The 21463-nt window shown below is 39.1% G+C and overlaps 1 protein-coding gene across 2 annotated transcripts in view; it reads left to right on the forward strand.

The window, feature by feature from the left end:
• IGBP1 (immunoglobulin binding protein 1) overlaps window positions 1-20701 on the forward strand; it is a 47023-nt gene extending 26322 nt beyond the window's left edge. The window contains exon 6 of one of the 2 annotated variants that reach the window (XM_027533778.1): window positions 20204-20701. In XM_027533778.1, coding sequence (XP_027389579.1) covers window positions 20204-20346 — 143 coding nt within the window. In that variant the 3' untranslated portion in view covers window positions 20347-20701. Of the gene's footprint in view, window positions 1-7763; window positions 8094-20203 lie in introns of those variants that run through there. The other variant, XM_027533779.1, reaches the window with a different exon arrangement.
• The last annotated feature ends 762 nt before the right edge of the window (window positions 20702-21463 follow it).

A 21463-nucleotide genomic window follows, 5' to 3' on the forward strand; every position in this document is an offset into this window, starting at 1 on the left:
AATTCAGGGTCTTTTGTGGTTCCATATGAATTTAAAGGTTGTTTATTCTAATCCTGTGAAAAATATCATGGGTATTTTGATGTGTGTGCTCACTCAGGCAGTTGTGTCGGACACTTTATGACCCTATGGACTTTAGCCTGCCAGGCTCCTCTGTTCATGGGATTTTCCTGGCAAGAATACTGGTGTGGGTTGCCATTTCCTCCTCCAGAGGATCTTCCTGGAGCAGGGGTCGAAGCCACATCTCCTGCATTGCAGACAGATTCTTTACCACTGAGCCATTTTGGGGAAGCCCTGGGTACTTAGATAGGGATTTCATTAAACCTGTAGATTGTTTTAAATAGTATGGCCATTTTGACAATATTAATTCATCCAATCCACAAGCATAGGATATCTTTCCATTTCTTTGTATCATCTTTAGTTTCCCTCATAAATGTTTTGTAGTTTCCAGAGTATAGTATGTTTCCCTCTTCTTGGTTAAGTTTGTGTGCTGTGCTTAGTCACTCAGTCATATCTGACTCTTTGCAACCCATGGACTATAGCCCGCCAGGCTTCTGTACCCATGGGATTCTCCAGGCAAGAATACTGGAGTGGGTTGCATGCCCTCCTCCAGGGGACCTTCCCAACCCAGGGATCAAACCCAGGTCTCCTGCTTTGCAGGCAAACTCTTTATCATCTGAGCCACCAGGGAAGCCCAAGAATACTGGAGTGGGTAGCTTATCCCTTTTAAGTTAAGTTTACTCCTTGGTATTTTATTCATCTTGATGCAATTTTAAACAGGATATTTTTTTTGCTTTTGCTTTATGATATTTTATTATTAGTGTATAGAAACAAAAGGTTTCTGTGTATTGACCTTGTATCTGACAACCTTGCTGAATTCCTTTATTAGTTCTGATAGTTGTATTAGTTCTAATGGGTGAAGACTTTAGGGTTTTCTAGATATGACATGTCATCTGCAAATAGTGACAATTTTACCTCTTCCCTTCCAACTTGGATACTTTTTTAAAATTTTTCTTGTCTGATTGCTGTGACTAGGACTTCCAATACTATGTTGAACAGAAGTGGCAAGAATGGGCATACTTGTCCTGATCCAGAATTTAGTGGGAAGGCTTCCACCTTTTCACCACTGAGTATGACATTGGTTGTGAGTTTGTCTTAAATGGACTTTATTATGTTGAGATATGTTTCCTTGATACCCACTTTCAGAGTTTTTATTATTATTGTTGAATTTTGTCAAATGGCTTTTCTGTATCTATTGAGATGATCATGTGATTTTTAGCCTTTTGTTAATGTGGTATATCATATTAATTTGCATATACTGAAGTATCCTTGTGACCGTGGAATAAATTCAACTTGACCATGGTGTATGATCCTTTTTATATATATTTTAGATTTGATTTGGTAATATTTTGTTGAGGATTTTTGCATCTATATTCATCAAAGATACTGGCCTGTGGCCTTTTTCTGTAGTGTCTTTGGTTTTGGTATCAGGGTATTGGTAGAATGAATATTGGTAGAATAGAATCGTAGAATGATTTGAGAGTGTTCCTTCCTCTTCAATTTTTTGAAAAGTTTGAGGACAGGTATTAGTTCTACCTTATGTTCAGTAGAATTCCCCTATGAAGTCATCTGGTCCTGAACTTTTGCTTGCTGGGAGTTTTTAAATTACAGATTCAACTTCATGTCTCATGATTGGTCTGTTCAGATTGCCTGTTTCTTCTTGTTTCAGTTTTGGCAGGTGTAGAGTTTCTAGAAATTTGTTCATTTCTTGTCAGTTGTCCAGTTTGTTGGCATTTAACTGTTCACAGTATCCTCTTAAGACTTTTGGTATATATGTGGTTTTGGTTTTCATTTCTCCTCTTTTCTTATTTTGTTTATTTGGGTCCTTTCTCTTTTCTTCTTAATGAGCCTGGCTAAAGTTTTATCAATTTTGTCTTTTTAGAAAAGTAGCTCTTGGTTTCTTTGATCTTTTCTGCTCTTTTGGTCTCTGTTTCATATATTTTCTTTCTGATCTTTATCATTCCCTTTCTTCTGCTGACTTTGGGCTTTGTTATTCTTTTTCTAATTCTTTCAGGTCATAGGTTAGGTTGTTTGAGATTTTTCTTGTTCTTGAGGAAGACCTGTATAGCTTTAAACACCCCTCTTGGAACTGCTTTTGCTATATCCCATAGATTTTGAAAAGTTGTGTTTCCATTTTCATTTGCCTCAAGGTATTTTATGATTTCCACTTTGATTTCATCGTTGACCCATTTATTTTTTTAGTAGTATGTTGTTTAGTCTCCACGTATTTGTTCTCTTCCCATTTTTCTTTCTGTGATTGATTCTAGTTTCATACTGTAGTGGTGAAAGAAATGGTTGATTTAATTTCTGTCCTCTTAAATTAAAAAAAAAATATTTATTTGGCTGCATCGGATCTTAGTTGCAACATGTGGGATCTTTCATTGCAGCACACAGGATCTTTCATTGCGGCACGAAGTCTCTTCTTTGTGGCTCATGGACCCTTTGCTGTGGTGCATGGACTTCTCTCTAGTTGTGGCACACAGGCCCCGCAGTGTGTGGGCTCAGTAGTTGTGGCATGCAGCAGGCTCAGGAATTGCAGCATGTAGGCTTAGTTGCCCTGTAGCATGTGGGACCTTAGTTCCCTGACCAGGAGTCAAACCTGCACCCCCTGCATTGGAAGGTGGATTCTTAACTGCTGGACCACCAGGGAAGTCCCCTGTCCTCTTAAATTTGTTGAAGCTTGTTTTGTGACCTCTCCTTGTATGTGATTTCTCCTGGAGGACATTCCATGTGTACTTGAATGTGTATTCTACTGATTTTGGATATAATGTCCTATAGATATCTATTAAGTTTAACTGGTATATTGTGTCATTTAAAACTACTGTTTCCCTATTGATTTTGTCTGGATGCTCTGTCCATTTGATGTGAGTGGGTTGTGAAAGTCTCTTACTATTACTGTATTATTGTTATTTTCTTCCTTTATGTCTGTTAGTATTTGCTTCATTTATATAGGTGCTCCTGTATTGGGTGTATATATGTTAATGAGTGTAATAGCCTCTTTTATTAATCCCTTTAGCATTTTATAATGCTGCTCTTTCTCTTTTGGTATAGCTTTATTTTAAAGTCTATTTTGTCTGAAATGAGTCTTACTTCCCTCTCTTATCATTTCCATTCACGTGAAGTATCTATTTCCATCCCCTCACTTTCTGTCTGTGTACTCACTAGCCCTGAAGTGAGTCTCTCACATGGAGCATATTGAAATGTCTTGTTTTTTATCCAGTCAGTCTATGTCTTTTGGTAGGAGCATTTAGTCCTATGATTATGGTATGTACCTCATTGCCATTTTATTACTTATTTTCCAGGTTTTTTTTTTTTTTTTTTTTTTTGGTAGTTCTTCTCTACTCATTTCTTCTCTTTGTTTCTACTGTTGTGGTTTGACTTTCTTTTGTACTATGCTTGGGTTCCTTCTTTTTGTTTTTTGTGTTATCTGTTTTAGATTTTTTATTTGTGATTACCATATATGTTAGTTAACATGTAATTATATCTACATGTTTTAAACTGGTAGTCATTTAGATCTACATTTCTACTCTCCTCCCTCACCTTTTGTGTTTTTCATGTCATGTTTTTCATCTTCATACGTATCTGTTTATTGTAGTTATAGTTGCTTTTACAATTTTTTTGTTTTTTAATCTACACACTGGCTCATTTAACTAATCTTTGATTGTTACTATATATTGTCTTTCCTAGTGGGGTTTTCTCTTTCCTATAGATTCTTCTTTTCCATTTAGAGAGATCTTTCACTGTTTCTTTTAGGGTAGGTTTAATATTGATGAATTCTTTAAGTTTTTACTTGTCTAAGAAGTTCTTTCTCCTTCTAAATGGAATAATTATAAGTGGAATAATCTTGCTGGGTAGGGTGTCCTAGGTTGCAGGTTTTTCCCTTTCAAGGCTTTGAATATATAATGCCATTCCCTTCTGATTTGCAAAGTTTCTGTGGAGAAATCGGTTGATAGCCTTTTGGGGATTCCCTTGTATGTGACTCTATTATTCTCTTGCTGCTGCCTTTAAAATTCTTGTTTTATCTTTAACTTTTGCTATTTTAATTGTGATATGTCTTGGTGTGGGTCTGTATGGTTTCATTTGCGGGGGGACCTTCTGTGCTTCCTGTACCTGAATATGTTTCCTTTTTCAGGTTGGGGACATTTTCAGCCATACTTTTCTTCAAGTACATTTTTGATCCCCTTCTCTCTCCTTTCTTGAATTCCTATAACGTGAATATTGGTGAGCTTAGTGTTATCCCAAAGATCTTGTAGATTCCTTACATTTCTTTTTTTTTGTTTGTGTTTCTGCTCTTCTAATTGGGTGATTTCCATTATTCTATCTTCCAGATCATTTGTGTTTTCTTGTGTTATCACTTAGTCTGATATTCATTCCTTGTAGTGTTTTTATTTCAGATATGAAATTATCTGTTTTTGATTGAATCTTTTAAATATAATCTGTGATCATTAATATAGGATCATTCCTTGTTAAAATGATCAGTGTTTAGATCAGTTATTTTCCCTATTTCAGTTAATATTTTTTATTGCCAATGTTTCAAATTCTTTTTCTAGTAAATTGTTTCTGTTTCATTATTTATTTGGGGATTTACTCTTCCTCTTTCAATTGAGAGCAATTACTCTGCCTTTTCATTTTACCTAACTTTCTATGCCTCTGAATTTAGGTGAAACAGGTACTTCTTGAAGGGGTGTTCCTATGTGGGAGCATCCCTTTTCAGACTGTGTATGCCCATTGCATTTCATGGGAGAGATGGATTTGATGTGGACACCAGTCATGTCTTTCCTCAGGGTGTGCTCATAGCTATCACCTTGATAGAGGGTATGGCTGGAGATGGAGGTGCTAGCACAGGGTGGGAAGTGGAACTTCCTCTCTGCTCAGTGTCTGTCACCACCCTGTCAGTACTGAGTCTGATCCCAAGTTGCGGGAGCGGAAGTCCTGAGGGATGAACTTGAGCTGGCTCCATTCCCATTAAGTATGTGTTTTCCCTGCTCCCCATACTTGGGACCGTTGCCATAAAGGATGAGAATGCCAAGCCAAGTAGGGCTTGTGTGCCTACAGAGATCCAATGCTCTGCCTTTGTAGAGGTCTGCAGCTTTCCTAAGATGCAGTCAATGGTTGTGTCTTTTCCCCAATTGTGGCTACCCTAGGGCTAGTGCCACACTGTGACATGGAGTGGGCATGGCCAGAGCATTCTCTCAGCTTGGAGTGGGGCACCCATGCGGCAAAGTGGTTGTGGGCAACCCAGCAGCTGTGTTGCCATCATAAGCCTAGGCTGCTTCTGAGATGCCTCTTGAGTAAATTCTGCCACTGCTGCCCAGCCTGGGGCTCTGCCCCAGGACCAGGTAACCTCTCCATCTCAAAGTCAAGTCTTTTCCCAGATCCTGGCCACCCTAGTTCCAGTACCACACTTGTGGCATGAAGTGAACAGGGCTGGAGCATTCTTTCAGCTCTGGCTGGAGAGCATAGCATGGCTGTGCATAGCATGTTGCAGGGAAGCAGTAGCCTAAGCCACACTTTTCTCTGTCCTGCCTGGGGGAAGTCCACCTGTGCTCTACTCATGAGTGGAGTCCAGGCTTCCTTATGGACTTCCGTGTACCTTTACTTACAACCTTGATTGTACAGGAGTCTTTCTGCCAATTTCCAGTTTTTAGTGAGAATTGTTCCATGTGTAGATTTATTTTTGATGTGTTCATGGGTAAAGGTGAGCTCCACATCTTTCTCCACCCTCTTGATCTCCTATCAAGAGATACATTTTAAATATAAAGGTACAGTTTGGTCAAACATAAAACGATTAAAAAAATAATACCACACTAACAACAGACATAAGAAAGTTGCAATAGCTATAGTAATGTCAGATAAAGTAGACTTCAAGACAAAAGGTGTTACTGGACTCTCAAAAGCACGTTTAGTGCTAATAAAAGGGTCAATTTATCTGGAAGACATAGGAATCCTAAATGTGTTTGTGTCTAATAACAACCTTCAAATTACACGAAGGAAAAATTGACAGAATTAAATGGAGAAATAGACAAATCTACAACCATAGTTGGAGATTTTCATACTTTTCTTTCAGTAACTGAAAAAGTTTCTGGACAGAAAATCAGTAAGGACATAGAAGATCCGGACAGCACTGGCAGCCACCTTAGCCTCTTTGACATTTACAGAAAAATATATCCAATAACTGCAAGATAACACTTTTTTTCAAGTGCACATGGTATGTTCACCAACTTACATCATGTTCTAGGCCACCGAATAAGTGTCCATAAATTTCAAAGATAGAAATCACACTGTGTTCTCTGACTACAATCTAATTTAATTAGCAGTCAATAACAGCATACCTGGGGCTTCCCTGGAGTGGTAAAGAATCTACCTGCCAATGCAGGAGATGCAGGTTCAATCCCTGAGTCGGGAAGATCCCCTGGAGAAAAAAATGGCAACCCACTCCAGTATTCTTGCCTGGAAAATCCCATGGACAGAGGAGCCTGGCAGGCTATGGTCTGTGGTGTTGTGGGAGAGTCAGACACAACTTAGTGACTAAACCAGGCTTCCCAGGTAGCTAGCTCAGTGATAAATTTACCTGCCAAGCAGGAGGCATGGGTTCAATCCAAGGGTCAGAAAGATCCCCTGGAAAAAGAAATGGCAACCCACCCCAGTATTCTTGCCTGGGAAATCCCATGGGCAGAGGAGCCTGGTGGGCTACAGTCCATGGGATCACAAGAGTCAGACACAACTTAGTGACTAAATAACAACAACATACCTAGGAAGTCCCTAAATTTTTTAAAGTTAAACAACTACTTCTAAATAACCCACATCAAAGAAGAAATCACAAAGAAAATTAGGAAGTATTTTTAACTGAATAATAGTGAAATACATCAAAACTTGTGAGATACAACTGAAGCAGTGCTGAGAGGGAAGTGTATAGCTTTCAGTAGTTATGTTAGAAAAAAGAAAGGTAAAATCAGTCTCTAAGATACTACCTTAAGAAGTTGGAGAAAACAAGAACAAAATAAGCCTAAAGTATATAAAAGAAAGGAAACAATAAAGACAGCCTGGGAGGCAGGGTTGGTGGTAGTAGTGTTGCACAAAAGTTGAACATATATATACTCCCATGACAGTTTCACTCCCAAGTATATACCTAAGAGGGATGAGAGCCTTCTGTCTTCAAAAGGTTTGTACAAGAATGCTCATACCAGAATTATTTGCAATACCCCAGAGTGAACACTACTCTAAATGCCCATACATAATAGAATGGATAAATAAATTTTGGCGTATCTGCACAGTGAAATACTGTTAGCAATAAGGTTAAACAGACTATAGTTCTTCAGTTATAAGTAATAACAAATATTAATTTGTTAAATTTTACAAATACAATTTGAGGGGAAAAAAACAGAGAAGAGCATAGAGTTCAGACACAGGTGAAACTTGTGTATGCTGGTTAAAAGCCAGTATGATGTTCACCCTTAGTCAGAGATTATGAGTGAAATTGGACCTGAGGGCGATTTCTGAGGAGTTAGTAATGTTTTGTATCTTAATTTGGGCACTGATGATATGGATATATGTTCAGATGTGAAAACTGATTTAGCTATCCTGTGTTTGTGTATTTTTCTGCATGTATGTTGTTATACTTCAATAAAAACACAAAAGAAAAAATTCATAGACAATATTTATAACAAAACTAAGTGACAGTGTATCCCCATGAAATTCAAAAACAGGTAAGGGAAGATCATCATAACCACAAGATCAACTAGTAATGGGCATCTGTGTAAGCAGAAAGAGTTTGACCATCTGAAAGAGCTGAAAATGCGAGAATTCCAAAACAGCAAACAGTATTCACTAAAAAAGTGTGGCATTCTGACAGGTGCTGTTTCATTGCATTTGAGGTGGTTTTGATTCGCATTTCCCTCATGATTAGTGATGTTGAGCATCTTTTCATGTGCCTGTTGGTCATCTGTATGTCTTCTTTGGAAAATGTCTGTCTCAAATTGTATTGAGTTGTCTGAGTTCTTAATATATTTTGGATATTAACCCCTTATCAGACATATCATTTGCCAATATCTTCTCCCATTCAGTAGTTTTTGTTTTGCTGATGGTTCCCTTTGCTGTGCAAAAGCTTTTTAGTTTCATATGGTCCCATTTGTTTACTTTTGCTTTTGTTGTCCTTGCCTGAGGAGACTGATCAAAAAAGAAAATATTGCTAAGACTGACTTCAAAGAACATACCGCCTATGTTTTCTTCTAGATGTTTTATGGTTTCAGGTCTTATATTTAAGTCTTTAATTCATTTTGACTTTATTTTTGTAAATGATGTGAAAAAATGGTCTAGTTTTATTTTACATATAGCTACCTTGTTTTCCCAACACCACTTAGCCATAAAAAAGAATGAAATCTTGGAATCTGTGACAGTATGGATGGATCTGGAGGGTATTATGCTAAGTGAAATAAGTCAGAGAAAGATGAATACTGTATGTTTTCACTTATATGTGGAATCTAAAATATAAAAAAAAATGAGCCCCCCAAAACCCAGAAACAGACTCATAGATACAGAGAACAAACTAGTGGTTGCCAGAAGGGAGAAGAATGGGAGGAAGGGTGCAATAGGTGAAGGGGATTAAAAGATACAATTTACCAGTTATAAAAGAAATAAGTCACAAGGATGTAACTTATGGTACAAAGACTACAGTCAATAATATTATAATACCTTTGTATGATGCATAACCTGTACAAATATAGGATCACTGTGTTGTACATCTGAAACAAGTATTGTAAGTCACCTATACTTGAATTAAAAAATTTTAATGAAAAAAAAAATAAGTGTGGCAGTTCATTTTAAGAACAGTAATTGAAATGGGAGGGGTTTTACCTTCCAATAAAAACTGAATGAATACAAGGAATCTCTTGTCAGAAGGTCTGAAAGGGATGGAGCTGTCTAACCCTTAATGAACTCTTGAAAATGAGGCACCAGATCTCCCTACTCACACAGTCCCACACTGAGGAGAAATTGTTGAGAATAGAATTCAAATGAGCAGAACAGGGACAGTAAAGGAGGAGGAAAGAGAAGGTCCGAGAATGGGAGAGAGGACCACAACCAAGACTGTAATCAAGTAAGTCATTATATTCCTTTAACATACATTAAAAACAGAAAGGGTGCCTCTGTGAAGTTAGAAAAGCCACCCTGAACCATACTTCTTTCTGAAAGTTCAGGAAAGCTTAGTACACCTAAGAATGAGCAACAAATTGTGATGATGGTTGCACAACTCTGAATATACTAAAAACCACTGAATTGTATACTTTAAATGGGTGAATTTTATGGTATGTGAATAATATCTCAATAAAGCTGTAAGAAAAATGAATGGAAAATTACCAAGATCAAATGCCACACAAAATTATTATAAGGAGAAAAAAGAATCAAAAGCATTCCATGTTGCTTATCTGTTTTATGTAAGTAGTATGTATGTTAATCCCATACTCTTAATTTGTCCCTCCCTCTCCCCTTTGGTAACCATAAGTTTGTTTTCTATGTCTGTAAGTCAGTTTCTGTTCTGTATATAGATTCATTTGTATTATTTTTTAGATTCTACATGTAAGTTAGATAAAAGAATATAATCTGAAAATATATAGATATATGTACGTGAATCACTTTGCTGTACACCTGAAACTAACAATTTTGTAGATCAACTATATTTCAATTTTTTAAAAAGGGAAAAAAAGCATTCCAGAAAGACACACTCAAAGAACAATAAATCTAAAATATACTGTTTAAAAATTAGTTAGAAGACATTAATAAAATTAAAGAAGACATAGAAGAACCATAGATAGCAGGATTAGAAAAATTCAGAAATGTAGTGACAACTTGGGCCAATAAGAGGAAAGAATCATTTCAGAAATGAAGGATAAGGCAGCACACTCTCTGACATAAATCATAGCAATATTTTAAAAGCTCTGTCTCCTCAGGCAGAGGAAACAAAAGCAGAAATAAACAAATGAAACTGATTTAAATTTAAAGACTTCTGCACCACAAAGGAAACCAACAACAAAATGAAAAAATAGCCTACAGAATGGGAGAAAATATTTGTAAATGATATGCCCAATAAGGGGTTAATATCCAGACTACATAGACAGCTCATATAATCAATATGGAAAAAATAATTGAAGAATAGACAGAAGATGCAAGGAGCTCAAACTTGGTAATCTGTGACAACTTAGAGGGGTGGGAGGTGGGAGGGAGGTTCAAGAGGGAGGAGACATGTATACCTATGGCTGATTCATGTTGATGTATGACAGAAACCAACACAATATTATAAGTCAATTATCCTCCAATTAAATAAATTTTTAAAAAAGAAGTAAGGAACTATACAGAGGGAAGTCGGAAGGGGGAAAACAAATATTTATATTAACCCATACTTCCAGAATCTAGAAAAATGGTACTGATGAACCTATTTGCAGGACAGGAATAGAGACACAGATGTAGAGATCGGACTTGGGAAACAGCAGGGGAGAGACAGGGTGGGGCAAGTTGAGAGCGGCACTGACATATGTACACCACCGTGTGTAAAATAGACAGCTCCCTGCTGTGTAACATGGAGCTCAGCCTGGCACTGTGATGGCCTAGAGGGGTGGGCTGGCGTGGGAAGTGGGAGGGAAGTTCAAGAGGGAGCGGATATACATATACTTACGGCTGATTCACATATGGCAGAAATCAACACAACACTAAAGCAATTATCTGCCTGTTAAAAAAAATGGACAGAAGACCTGAGACATTTTTCCAAAGAAGATATACAGATAACAAACAGGTACATGAGAAGATGCTCAGCATTGCTAATCATCAGGGAAAGGCAAGTCAAAACCATAATGAAATACCCTCTCACACTTGTCAGAATGCCTATCATCAAAAAGTGTACAAATAACAAGTGTTGGTAAGGATGTGCAGAAGTGGGAACTCTAGTACACTGTTGCTGCCGCTGCTTAGTTGCTTCAGTCATGTCCGACTCTGTGAGACCCTATGGACTACAGCCTGCCAGGCTTCTCTGGCCATGGGATTCTCCAGGCAAGAATACTGGGGTGGGTTGCCCTGCCCTCCTCCAGGGGATCTTCCCAACCCAGGGATCAAACCCAGGTCTCCTGCACTACAGGCAGGTTCTTTACCGCTGAGCCATCAGGGAAGCCCAGTACACTGTTGGTAGGAGTATGAATCGGTGCAGCTATTATGGAAGGCAGTGTAGTGGTTCCTCAAAAATTAAAGTAGAACTACCATATGATCCAGCAATTCCACTCCTGGATTTTCTATTTCATTTTTTTAAACTGGAGGATAATTGCTTTACATTGTTCTGGTTTCTGCCATACAGCAGTATGAATCAGCCATAAGTATATATCTATGTCCCCTCCCTCTTGAACCTCCCTCCTACCCTACCTCCACCCCATCCCATCCCTCTAGGTTGTTACAGAGCACGGGTTGAGCTCCCTGGGTTGTACAGCAACTTCCCACTCAGTTCAGTTCAGTTTAGTCACTCAGTTGTGTCCGACTCTTTGCGACCCCATGAACTGCAGCACGCCAGGCCTCCCCGTCCATCACCAACTCCCGGAGTTTACTCAAACTCATGTCCATCGAGTCGGTGATGCCATCCAACCATCTCATCCTCTGTCGTCCCCTTCTCCTGCCCTCAATCTTTCCCAGCATCAGGGTCTTTTCCAATGAGTCAGCTCTTTGCATCAGGTGGCCAAACTATTGGAGTTTCAGCTTCAACATCAGTTCTTCAAATGAACACCCAGGACTGATTTCCTTTAGGATGGACTGGTTGGATCTCCTTGCAGTCCAAGGGATTCTCAAGAGTCTTCTCCAACACCGCAGTTCAAAAACATCAATTCTTTGGTGCTTAGCTTTCTCTATAGTCCAACTCTCACATCCATACACGACCACTGGAAAAACCATAGCTTTGACTAGACGGACCTTTGTTGGCAAAGTAATGTCTCTGCTTTTTAATATGCTGTCTAGGTTGGGCATAACTTTCCTTCCAAGGAGTAAGTGTCTTTTAATTTCATGGCTGCAATCACCATCTGCAGTGATTTTGGAGCCCAGAAAAATAAAGTCAGCCACTGTTTCCGCATCTGTTTACCATGAAGTGATGGGACCAGATGCCATGATCTTAGTTTTCTGAATGTTGAGCTTTAAGCCAACTTTTTCACTCTCCTCTTTGACTTTCATCAAGAGGCTCTTTAGTTCTTCTTTCCTTTCTGCCATAAAGGTGGTGTCATCTGCATATCTGAGGTTATTGATATTTCTCCTGGCAGTCTTGATTCCAGCTTGTGCTTCCTCCAGCCCAGTGTTTCTCATGATGTACTCTGCATAGAAGTTAAATAAGCAGGGTGACAATATACAGCCTTGACCTACTCCTTTTCCTATTTGGAACCAGTCTGTTGTTCCATGTCCAGTTCTAACTTGCTTCCTGACCTGCATACAGGTTTCTCAAGAGGCAGGTCAAGTGTTCTGGTATGCCCATCTCTTTCAGACTAGCTAGCTGTTTTACATATGTTTTTACATACGGTAATATATATGTTTCAGTGCTACTCTCAAGTCGTCCCACCCTCTCCTTCCCCCACTGTGTCTACAAGTCAGTTCTCTATGTCTGCATCTCTATTCCTGCCTTGCAAATAGGTTCATCAGTACTGTTTCTCTAGATTCCATATATCTACATTAATATATGATAATTTGTTTCTCTCTTTCTGACTTCACTCTGTTTAACAGGCTCTCGGTTCATCCAGCTCATGAGAACTGACTCAGATTCATTCCTTTTTATGGCTACCACTCCTGGATTTTTAATCCATAGAAAATGAAAACATTAATTCAAAAAAATACTTGCACCCCAATGTTCATAGCAGCATTGTTTACATTGCCCAATATATGGAAGCAACCTAAAGTCTCAATAAGTGAATAGATAAGATGTGATAAATATATACAATGTATTATATCTTATATGCGATAAGATGTGATATATATATATATATTCAATGCCATTAAAAAGAATGAAATATTGCCATTTGCAACAACATGGATGGCCCCTAGAGGGTAATATGCTTGGTGAAAAAAGTCAAGAAAGACAAATACTATATGATATCACTTATATATGGAATCTAAATATATATTTGCCGAGGTCCAGCCCCCGCTGATTCAGGGAGTTTGAAACGGGGACAGCGTCGGCGAGGATCAGGATACAATAGCTTCAATTAGATATTAATTAGAGATGTAAAGAGTAATAGAATGAGGATAGCTCAGTAGGAAAATTCAGTGGAGAAAAGAGGCTGAGTAGCTTGGTTTGCGCGGGAAACCAATAAAACTTCAAGACAAGAAGTTTGCACCACTTACATAGGCCGCAGGCGTCCTTCCGCTCTCCCGAAGGAGAGGAGACACTGAGGCCTCCCTGGTCAGATCTTAGAAGCCCAGGCATAATTAGTAAGCATGGTGGGCTCCGCTCTCCAGATGGAGACTCAGCCAGAGTTTGAGAGAGAGAGAGAGAGACATGGGGAGACCAGTCTTTCGAGGAACTGATCCCAATTCTTTATTTTCCATGGTCTACTTTTATACATTGAGATGTTATGCAAAAGTCACGCAGAGTCAGCAGTCCTGACTTTTATCAAAGTCAGGTGCTTCATACAAATGTATACAGAGGTCTTAGGGGTGTTACATCATCTTCTGGCCAGGGGGCCTGCTGACAATTTATGACCCTCTCCTTGTGACAGTGGTCAGTCAACCAGGACACTCATTTCTCCAGGGGTGATTATTCTTAAAAAAGACTCCACCTTCCAAAGGTACCAGATAAAGTTACATTCCTATAGGGTGAGGGTGTAGTGGGTTTTAATTAAGGAAAGAATTTACTTAGCCTAAGGTCTAACATGATTAATATCAAAGGTTAATACTTATTTCTTCTATATATTCATTAATGTGTGTAAGGGCAGGGGATGTGGAGACTTAGCAACAAACATTGGCTCAACAGATGAAAAACCCTTCACCAATACAATTTCTAATCAGCCCACTATACTTACACTAATGGTTTTCTAACTTTTCTAAGGAACCTGTTTTTAGAAGGTTTAAAGCATCTCGTGCCTCTCACGGTTGGGAGGCTGTGAGCAATCACATGTGGCCGGACAAGCCTGTCAGGCAGGCTAGAGAACCTTCAGAGGAGTTTGTAGGTTGAAACACTCCTATCACGCCCAGGAATTATTATTAACTGGAGCTCTAAGTTAACTCCTTCTCTGAAAGAGGTGGTGGGGGACAGCCCCCCGTAAAGTCAGAGGTGTAGGTGAGAGCACAAGTAGTAAAGTAGGCAGGCTCTGGTTATGGGGGTAGATGCTCCAGAATTTCCAGGGAGACTCCTGAGGCTTGATCCCGCCTTTGCATACGTCGAGCCTCCTTCCTCATGACCTTTGCCATGGCCTCACGCTGGCCCCCAACATATATTAATAAATATAATAATATAATAACATAAGTAATCTAATAATAAATATATCTATGAGAACTAGAGTCAGAAATACAGAGAACAAACAGGTAGTAACAAGTGAGGAGAGGAAAGGGAGGGAAGGGCAAGGTGGTAGGGGATTATGAGGTACAAGCTACTATGGATAAAACAAATAAACTATAGGAATATATAGAATTGCACAGGAAATACAGCCAATATTTTTAAACTATAAATAGAGTATAATCTATAAAATACTGAATTACTATTTCGTACTCCTGACACTGACTCATTTGAAAAGACCCTGATGCTGGGAAAGATTGAAGGCAGGAGGAGAAGGGGGATGACAGAGGATGAGATGGTTGGATGGCATCACCAACTCAGTGGACATGAGTTTGAGTAAACTCTGGGAGTTGGTGATGGACAGAGAGGCCCGGCATGCTGCAGTCCATGGGGTCACAAAGAGTCAGACACAATTGAGTGATTGAACTAAACTCCTGAAACTAATATAATATTGTAAATCACCTGTACTTCAATTTGAATAAGAAAAAAGAAACAAAACAAGTGAGTGAACACAACAGAAAATACCTTTCTAAAGTAAGAAACTTTTAAATCAAAAAGAAACAAAGATAAACAGAATTCTAGAAAAAGTGAAACATGAAAAGTTAGCAGAGACATATGGAATAAGATTATCTGAAAAGAAAACTAAAGCAAGGAAAATAAATAAATGCTCAAAAATAACATTGAGGAAACTTTCCTGGAACTAAAAAAAAAAGGTTTGATTTTAAAAAGCACAATATGTACCTGAGAATTTTGACCCAGAATGACTAACAACAAAATCCACATTCTAATAAAATTACTAGATTTTTCTTTCTAAAGAGAAATGTCTTGGATACTTCAGCAAAAACAGTAGGTAGTTTGTAAAGGAAGGAAAATTAGATCATCTTCAAACTTTTTGACACCAATACTTTGTACTAGAAGAAAATGGAGTAACATTTAAGATACTCAAGGGGAAAAAAATGTAAGTCAAGGACATTATATCTGGTAAAAATGACTTTTAGGTATAAATGGCACAGGTATTTATCAACATGCTAGAACTCAGGAAATATTGGTTCCATAATCCCTTACTGAGAAATTTGCTGAAGAATGAACATAAGACAACCAAAATAAGAGACACTGATATCAGGACTGGTGGTTAACATTAGTTACATATAGAACTAAGACTAAATGAGATTTACAAGGGAGGGAGTAGAGTATTCATACCTATATGCCCTGTGCTCTGATAACATAGATATAGCATAACTTTCTTTCAATGAAGAAATGGGGAAAGCACATGCAAAAAAAAAAAAAAAAAATGAACTATTCTCAGCAGTTATATTGGTAGCAGTATTAGTTATTCCAAGACTGTGTACTGTGAGATAATATAACCGAGTAATTATGAGTAATTATTCAAATTCCATCATCCTCTGTCTTTGAGGGCTAAGACTTTTAGTGTGGAAGAATACAGATGTACTTCAAAAGAATTTAAGTTAGAAACAAAACAGCCCTGTAGTCTTGAATATGAACTCATGAGGAATTTTATTTAAAAGTAAACATACGCAGACACACTTTTGCTTTATCCACTGAAAAGACTTAGAAATAATGAACAGCCCAGAAGCAGTGAGCACACGTAGTAACTCAGTTTGTGTTCTTGAAATACCGTTCCCATTCAAAGAAACCAGGATGTATTCGAAAGAGAGCTAATTCCAGGCCCGGAAATAAAGAAGATTAACTTGGAACATCTTGTTATAGAAGATAGGAAAGAAGCTTTAAAAGACTACTACAGTCATATCAGAAAGTCTCAGAAACCAATTTGAAGGTGTTTCCACAGGCCAGACAGTTTGGCTTCAAAAAGGATAATTGCCAGTAGCAACGAGCACATCTAGTACCCAAACCTTGGTTTCTAATACCATTTTCCAATTAAAGGAACCAAGGGCTCTTTAGAGCAAACAAACTTTTGAGGTGTTAATGTGACAGAGCCTGCTGAAAGAACTGTCACTGGCCAAAACTAGAAGAATGTAAGCAGAAAAATAACAGTATCAGATTATAACAAAAGGTATAAAACAAGTATCCATGAGCGTATAGTGATAGAAATAAATGACTAAACTGTACAGAAAAATTCAAAATAATTTGTGTGTATACATCTGTCTAAGGACTTCCCTGGTGGCTTAGACAGTAAGCGTCTGTCTACAATGAGGGAGATCCAGGTTCAATCCCTGGGTCAGGAAGATCCCCTGGAGAAGGGAATGGCAACCCACTCCAGTACTATTGCCTGGAAAATCCCGTGGACGGAGGAACCTGATAGACTACAGTCCGTGGGGTCGAAAAGAGTCGGACACGACTGAGCGACTTCACTTACTCACTCACTCACACCTGTCTACACCTGTCTCAAGGAGGTGAAGCATAACTCCTCACTTCATAAGTGGAGGCTGTGTTTAGTTACTTGCTTCCAAAGACTATAATGTAGAAGAAGGGAGGAGCAGTAACTTCACAGTTGGGAACCGTACAAACACTACCTTAAGTGATCCTAGCTAACATCAGCAGTAATAAGTCATGTAATAAGGTGTATAGCCTTGATTTGATGTGATGAGGAGGGAGCCTCACTGTGTTTTTCTCCTCCAAGTCATAACCCTAGTCTAATTATGAGAAAAATATCAGGCAATGCCAGGTTGAGGAACATTCTGCAAAATACCTGAGTATACCTCAAAACTGTCCAAATCATCAAAAACTAGGAAAGGGAGAAATTGTCACAGCCAAGAGCAGACTAAGGACACAGGGGACTAAATGTAATATGGAATACTTGATGCAATCCTGGAACCAAGAGAAAAAAAAACAAAACAGGACATTAGGTGAAACCTAAGGAAATTTGAATAAAGTGTGAGCTTTAGTTGTTAATTCGGAGAAAGCAATGGCACCCCACTCCAGTACTCTTCCCTGGAAAAATCCCATGGATGGAGGAGCCTGGTGGGCTGCAGTCCATGGGGTCGCGAAGAGTCAGACATGACTGAGCGACTTCCCTTTCACTTTTCACTTTCATGCATTGGAGAAGGAAATGGCAACCCACTCCAGTGTTCTTGCCTGGAGAATCCCAGGGACGGGGGAGCCTGGTGGGCTGCCATCTCTGGGGTTGCACAGAGTCGGACACGACTGAAGTGACTTAGCAGCAGCAGCAGCAGCATAGTTAGTACCTGTGCGGCTTCCCTGGTGGCTCAAAATTGTTAAGAATCTGCCTGCAATGTAGGAGACACAGGTTCGATCCCTGGGTCAGTTAGATCTCCTGGAGAAGGAAATGGCAACCCACTCCAGTGTTCTTGCCTGGAGAATCCCAGGGACGGGGGAGCCTGGTGGGCTGCTGTCTATGGGGCCGCACAGAGTCGGACACGACTGAAGCGACTTAGCAGCAGCAGCAGTTAGTTGTTAATTATGTATGTATCAGTATTGGTTCATTAGTTATAACACACAAACCATAGTACTGTACGATGTTTACAATAAAGGGAACTGGGGTACAGATGTATAAGAACTCTGTATTATCACAATTTTTCTGTAAAACTATTCTAAAATTTAAAAGTTGGAACATCTTTTAGAAGTCATTGCAATTCATTGAAACCCACCAAATATGAGTCCCACCAAATCCATGAGTCCATAACTGTATTTAAAAAGAAAAATTGTTCAATTTCAAAGGATGGTAAGGAGCTAATTTATTGCCTTGAGAAATGGTAAATTAGAGCGAAAGAATCAGGCATTTATCTTGTCCTTTTTTCTGGGTTACTAGTAGTAGATGAGGGGAAGCCTCTCTTTATAAAAGCATTCTACTTAATAAAAAAGAAATGTTAAAGTTAAGAGTATCACCTTTTTGAAACCCCAGGAAAATTAATGAATCTAGACATTGAGCATCAACAGCTGCTAACATCACAACATGTGAGACACAATACTGTGTGCCAACACCACCTATTTTCATGTGGGAGGGATCAACCCTGAGTCACATCAAGCTCTGTAACCACTTGCCAATCTGCAAAAATACAGAAGAACATGTTGGACTCCATCACTACTATGTAGTCAGCAAAATCCAGATTTTTCCAGAAACTACAGGTCAAATGCTCCAGCCTCTTCGATAGATAACTTGTAAAGAAAGAAAGGGATTGAAGAAGAAACCTGTAAATTAAAAATATATCAAAATATTTTTAAATGGGTAAAACTAACCTCAGAAACATAATGCTAAGTGAAAGAAGTCAGACACAAAAGACCACATGTTACTTGATTCCATTTATGTGAAATCTTCAGAATAGGCAAATCTATAGAGATAGAAGGTAGATTAATGATTTCCAGGGAAGGAAGTAATGGGAATTAACTGCAGATGAGTACAAGGAATCTTTTAGGGGTGATAGAACATTTTTTTGAGACAGCAATTTTTAATATTTATTTGGCTGTGTTGGGTCTTAACTGAAGCATGTGAGATCTAGTTCTTCGACTAGGGACCGAACCTGGGCTCCCTGCATTGGGAGCATGGAGTCTTAGCTACTGGGCCACCAGGAAAGTCCGGGGTGCTAGAAATTTTAAAAATTGGATTGTAGTGATGGTTGCACAACTCTGTACTAAAGATCTTTGAGTGAAAAATCAGTGTAGAAATGGACAACTCTGGTGTCTAGGGATGCATGCTTGGATAATAAACTTGAAGAAGTTATTACTATAAAAGGCAATATAGCGGTTACCTTTGGAGGGTGAGGATATGATTTGGATGCTCATAGAGAAACCTTGTGGATGGGTACAGAAAATCTTATTTCTTGACCCAAGAGGAGGCTATAAAGGTATAGCCTCCTTCTGAAAGTTTTAAGTTATATATATTTTTGTGTGATTTCCAATATCTTTTATTTTACAATAAAAGGGTTAAATAGAACACAAGACTCTTAAGCTATTAAGACAGATCAGGTTCCCTACATATTCATTCTTTATCATAGTGATGAGAGTATTTCTCGTGGGCAAATTCAAGGTAGCTAGGAAATGTTCCCCTTAGCTCACAGCAGAAAGAAAAAGTCAGTGCAAAAGAGAAATGGAGCATTTAGTTTCATTTCTTTTGCGTGTACACTGCATGACAAGTGCCATTTGGACCTCACACCCTGTTCCAAACATGTGCAAAATAACATACATTCTTTTCTGGTGGGTTCAACTGCCCTGTGATATCCAGTTTTACACGTAAAATTGTAGAACTGTAATAAAGGAAGGAGGAGGAGCAGTCACCTATAGTCAAATCACAAATCATAAAATCAAATATTTTTTACTTTAATGTTTTGTCATGCAAGTGGGATAACCACTATGCTATGGAAATACTTCAGTGTTTTTGGTTTGCTGGGGTTTTGTTGGTCAGTTGGCATTTCTGTTTTATGTTGTGAGGGCTTAGCCATTTTAGCAAGAATTCTTTCCCAAAATAGAATTCATTTTGAGGGGCAACTTTTATGTGTTTGCCTTCTTATGAAAACAGCTCAGACAATTTTGTCTTACATGTCACTTGTTAAGTAATATTAAGTACTGTCCCCAATTCTGCTTGTCCCAGGGTAGACAGCTAGCTATATTTTCCTTGTCTTCATGTTATGTGGTCGTGTTCAGAGTGGAGCTGGGGCCCATGATGGTCCCTCCTTTCCTCACCCCTGCTTTCTCATTTTTATGATTGGGCAGAGTTTAAAAGAACAGCTCAGCAACAAGAAGATCAGGAGCATGAGGAGGAAGAGGATGATCAGGCAGTCCGCAGAGCTCGGGAGTGGGATGACTGGAAGGACACCCATCCTAGAGGCTACGGCAACCGGCAGAACATGGGTTAGCCTTCCCACAACAAGACAGGACAACAGGGGCTTACATCTTCCCCGCCAAGGACAACTGTGCTGTCTCCCCCTCCCTGGTCTTCTGCTTCAGCTCTGTACAACGAAGGCAGAGATGCTTAGTCTTGCTTAGTGTTCAATAAAATGTCAAGCAATGAAGTGTGTATTTGTACCCTAAATGATAAGCCAGAAATCTTGTTTTGGCATTAATCATTCTCATCATGGTATATTTTAATTTTCTTAAGTGGAAAGAAAAGAGGACAGAGAAATGGCTCTGTATAATCAATCAATGTCTGTATGAATTATCTTGAAAAAATAAAAATAAAGGTCCCTTCTATCACATGCGCCTGTGCAGAAATAATGGTATCAGCTGCTTTTTTGGGAGACTAGGGGGAAGGGGGTCAGCTATGGGTCCCTGGCCTTATGGCAAGATCCTGGTCATCTCTCTTTGATGTTGCCAGTGAGTTACCCAGCGTCAGAGCTGCCCAGGCTAGCTGGAGCTTGCTTTCTCCTTCTTACCCTGGTACTGTGAACCAGCCCAACACTTGCTTTACCAAAATGAGCACAAAAGCCAGGACTTTTCCTGTCATATGACCCTGTTTTCAGGAATTATAGCTATAAAGGAACTGACCATAATAATCCTATCTACCCAGTCTTCCTTGCCTCAGCCATGAGAAATGAGGAAACAGATAAAGCACTATGAGAGCCATCCTTGTGTGTGCATCTGAGACTGGGGCCTTTATTCTCGAATTATCTGAAACCCTTAGGGTAAAGAATAGTTGAGGCTATAGCCTAACTCTTAAGCGGGCTGCTGGAAGATCATTTTGGCCCTCTTTGCCTGTTCTGTGCATACCTGGCATGGTCCCAAGCAGTCAGTGTGCTGTGGTGGTCATTTTGCTGGTAATAAGGTACCTGCAGTCATGCCAATAACTGGGAGTGGACAAGGGGGGATGGCACAGATGACAAGGAAAAGTACCTGCTTTCTGCAGTAAAGCTCCTCAGCTCCCGAGCATGTCCTCAGCTCCCTCAGCTCCTGAGTTGATACCCTAGAACAGCAACCATGTGTTGAAACAAATGATCTGTATAGAAAACATACTTTTGTTCTATGTGGCTTTGGTAC

Source organism: Bos indicus x Bos taurus, chromosome X (assembly GCF_003369695.1).
Source record: "Bos indicus x Bos taurus breed Angus x Brahman F1 hybrid chromosome X, Bos_hybrid_MaternalHap_v2.0, whole genome shotgun sequence".
Taxonomy (NCBI): Eukaryota; Metazoa; Chordata; class Mammalia; order Artiodactyla; family Bovidae; genus Bos; species Bos indicus x Bos taurus.